This window comes from Octopus bimaculoides, chromosome 7 (assembly GCF_001194135.2).
Source record: "Octopus bimaculoides isolate UCB-OBI-ISO-001 chromosome 7, ASM119413v2, whole genome shotgun sequence".
NCBI lineage: Eukaryota > Metazoa > Mollusca > Cephalopoda > Octopoda > Octopodidae > Octopus > Octopus bimaculoides.
The window spans coordinates 24,622,319-24,625,147 of NC_068987.1; the positions used below are offsets into that span (position 1 = coordinate 24,622,319).

The 2,829-nt window shown below is 36.2% G+C and overlaps 1 protein-coding gene across 1 annotated transcript in view; it reads right to left on the reverse strand.

Moving 5' to 3' along the window:
* The window catches only part of LOC106872811 (ATP-binding cassette sub-family C member 5), a 104,556-nt gene that overhangs the window by 5,573 nt on the left and 96,154 nt on the right, over window positions 1-2,829 (reverse strand). The window contains exons 23-24 of the mRNA XM_052969141.1: window positions 2,372-2,531; window positions 647-725 (exon numbers count right to left, since the gene is read on the reverse strand). Coding sequence (XP_052825101.1) covers window positions 647-725; window positions 2,372-2,531 — 239 coding nt within the window. The remainder of the gene's footprint in view (window positions 1-646; window positions 726-2,371; window positions 2,532-2,829) is intronic.

Sequence of the window (2,829 nt, forward strand, 5' to 3'; positions counted from 1 at the left end):
TTACATATGATTAAACTCAGAAAGTTTGCGAGGAACCCGTTGACCTAATTTGCTGACTTTTCTGATGGCATACAAGTATCAATGAATGGTTGAATGACCAAATCCAAGCTTCTCTGTTAGTTCCTCAACAGTTATGATGGGATTTTGTTCTACCAGGTTTTGCAGGACGCCTTGTCAAGCTCTACAGATCTTCCAGGACGAGGCTTGTCTTTTAGGCTGTAGTTTCTGGCTTGGAATTTCAGGAACCACCGTTGATACTGGCTTATTCTTATTGTCCGATCCCCGTATACTGCATTAATATTCCTCGCACTTTCCATTGTGTTGTTGCCTTTATTGAACTCATAAAGCAAAATATGCCGAATATGCTCCTTTGTTGCTTCCATTATAGCTTTGAAAAAATAACTGTTAAAATCGAACTGCACTCTTCAAAATTTACACCAAGAATAAATACAAGGTAAAATTACTACCTGCTTTCATAGCAAGTTGATGCAGGTAGTTTATCCCGTCCCCCTCCAACTTTTAGTTCATGCAAATGAAAAAAACACATTATTTATGGGATGACTCACTACACACACACACACACACACACGCTCATGGAGAGAAAAAGAGAAAGAAATTTTTAATATGAAAAGAACATCATACTTACTTTGGACTTTATCTGTACTTTTTCCAGAGATTCCCACAGTTTTTCATCTGAGTACTCAGAGAAAGGGTCAAGATTGTATCTACAAAGACGTAACTGTATGAATTTTCATGGAAATAAGGAAACTATTTCAAAAGATAGTTTTGTAATAATATGAATCATGCATTATTGTTCCATTTTGATTGTATTCATTGTTACATACGTACGTACATACATACATACATACATACATACATACATACATACGTATGAGTTGTGGAGAAAGGCTTGATAGAACCTCAGTTGTGCTGGGATGGACGGATCTTCTCAAGCACAACATATCACCATTCATCTCGGTCCTCCATCATGTCTTCCGAGAGGCTCAACATCTTGGGGTTAGTCTTAACCACTTTGTCCTATGTATTCCTGAGTCTTCCTCTTCCACAAGCTCCTTCCATGTTCAGTGATCGGCTGTCCTCGTCCATCCACATTACATGACCTTACCCGCACCATCTTCTCTCCTGCACACCACATCTGATGCCTCTTATGCCCAATTTATCTCTCAGGACGTTTGTACTTTGTCATACATGCACACTAACATTTCACATCGATTGGATGAGTATGGTCCTGATGAAATACACTTGCATTATTTTCGACTATCATTATGTAATAATTATTAATATTAATTATGTAGTTGTTAATATCTATCGGTGTTGTCGAAACAGCTGTAGAAATGAAGCTTTTTGAACTATCAAGGATATTGTTTGCTTTCTAGTTTTTCTAATGATTTGCTCTCAGTATTTGTTTTAGCTAATCATAAACGCTATGCAGCATCAGACATGCTTGCATCGAGGTAAGGAAATATTGGAATTTAACGTGATGTTATAAATTGAACTCTAAACCATGTGGATTTTTTCTCTTCTGCATAAGTACCTAATCAGTGAGTTGAATTATATACATGTATGTATGTACGTACATACATACATATATATATATATATATATATAGGTATGCACGCGCGCGTGCACACACACACATACACACACAGATGGTGTCTGTTTGTTGGTCCAGCGCTGGTGTCATCCACTACAGCTTGGTAAGTCAATTACAGCGGATATATACATCAACCAAGTGGATGAAATGATGAGTGAACTTGCAATTAAACAACTGAGATTGGTCAATAGACTGGCCAATTCTCTTGCAAGACAAAGCTCGACCACATGTTGCACAAAGAACGCTACTCAAGTTATAGAAACTGAACTTGGAAGTACTCTGTCATCTACCATATTCATCAGATCTTGCACCAACTGACTATCACGTTTTCTCGGCATTAGACAACTTTTTGCAAGGAAAATCTTCAGATTTGAAGAAGATGCAAAAACAGCCTTTCGTGATTTCATCACCTCTTGCTCTCCAGAACTCTTCGCTGCCAACATAAATAAGCTACTAATAAAATGGCAAAATTGTGTTGATAATTTAGGTGCATACTTTGATTAACTGCATTGCTTTTTGTTGAGACAAAGTAAAATAAACTTTCAGTTTAAAATTGAAACATTTCATTCTTAATGACCTGATAAAAATACTGTTCATCTCATGTTATAGTGCAAGTAGCTGAATATTCTACTGACAATTGTTCTTTTAGCCTAATTCTCAGGCTGACTCAGCATTATTGCGTGATAAAGGTAACACTTTGAATTTTGGGTAGGTATTTATGCGTTTTCGCTAAATAAAAAAGAGATGCTGTCTTACCTTATTGTGCCAGAAAATAGAACAGGGTCTTGTGGTATGATTGATATTTTCGATCTTAATTCATCTAGGTTAATCATACAAATGTCAACATCATCGATTAAAACCTTTCCTTTGTCTACTTTCACAAGCCTGAACAGAATACTGCCCAGGGATGATTTGCCTGTGACGAAATGAGGATAAACGAAATGCATGTTATTTCAAGCAACAAACCTAGTAAAGTTGATAGTGAAATAGTCGCTGACACATTTATTATGGTGAACAGAACTAAGCTAAGATTGTAAATGTGATGAGGACAGGTAAACTTTGATGAATAATGGTTAACTAAATCAAATAAGAATAATTAATATCAACAAAAGCAGTTTAATACCAACAAGCAATCTTTATATCCAACTTAACGTGAATGTTTTGTTAGAACACCAAATACTGAGTTATTTGCCTTGAGAGGACGTCTCATATTT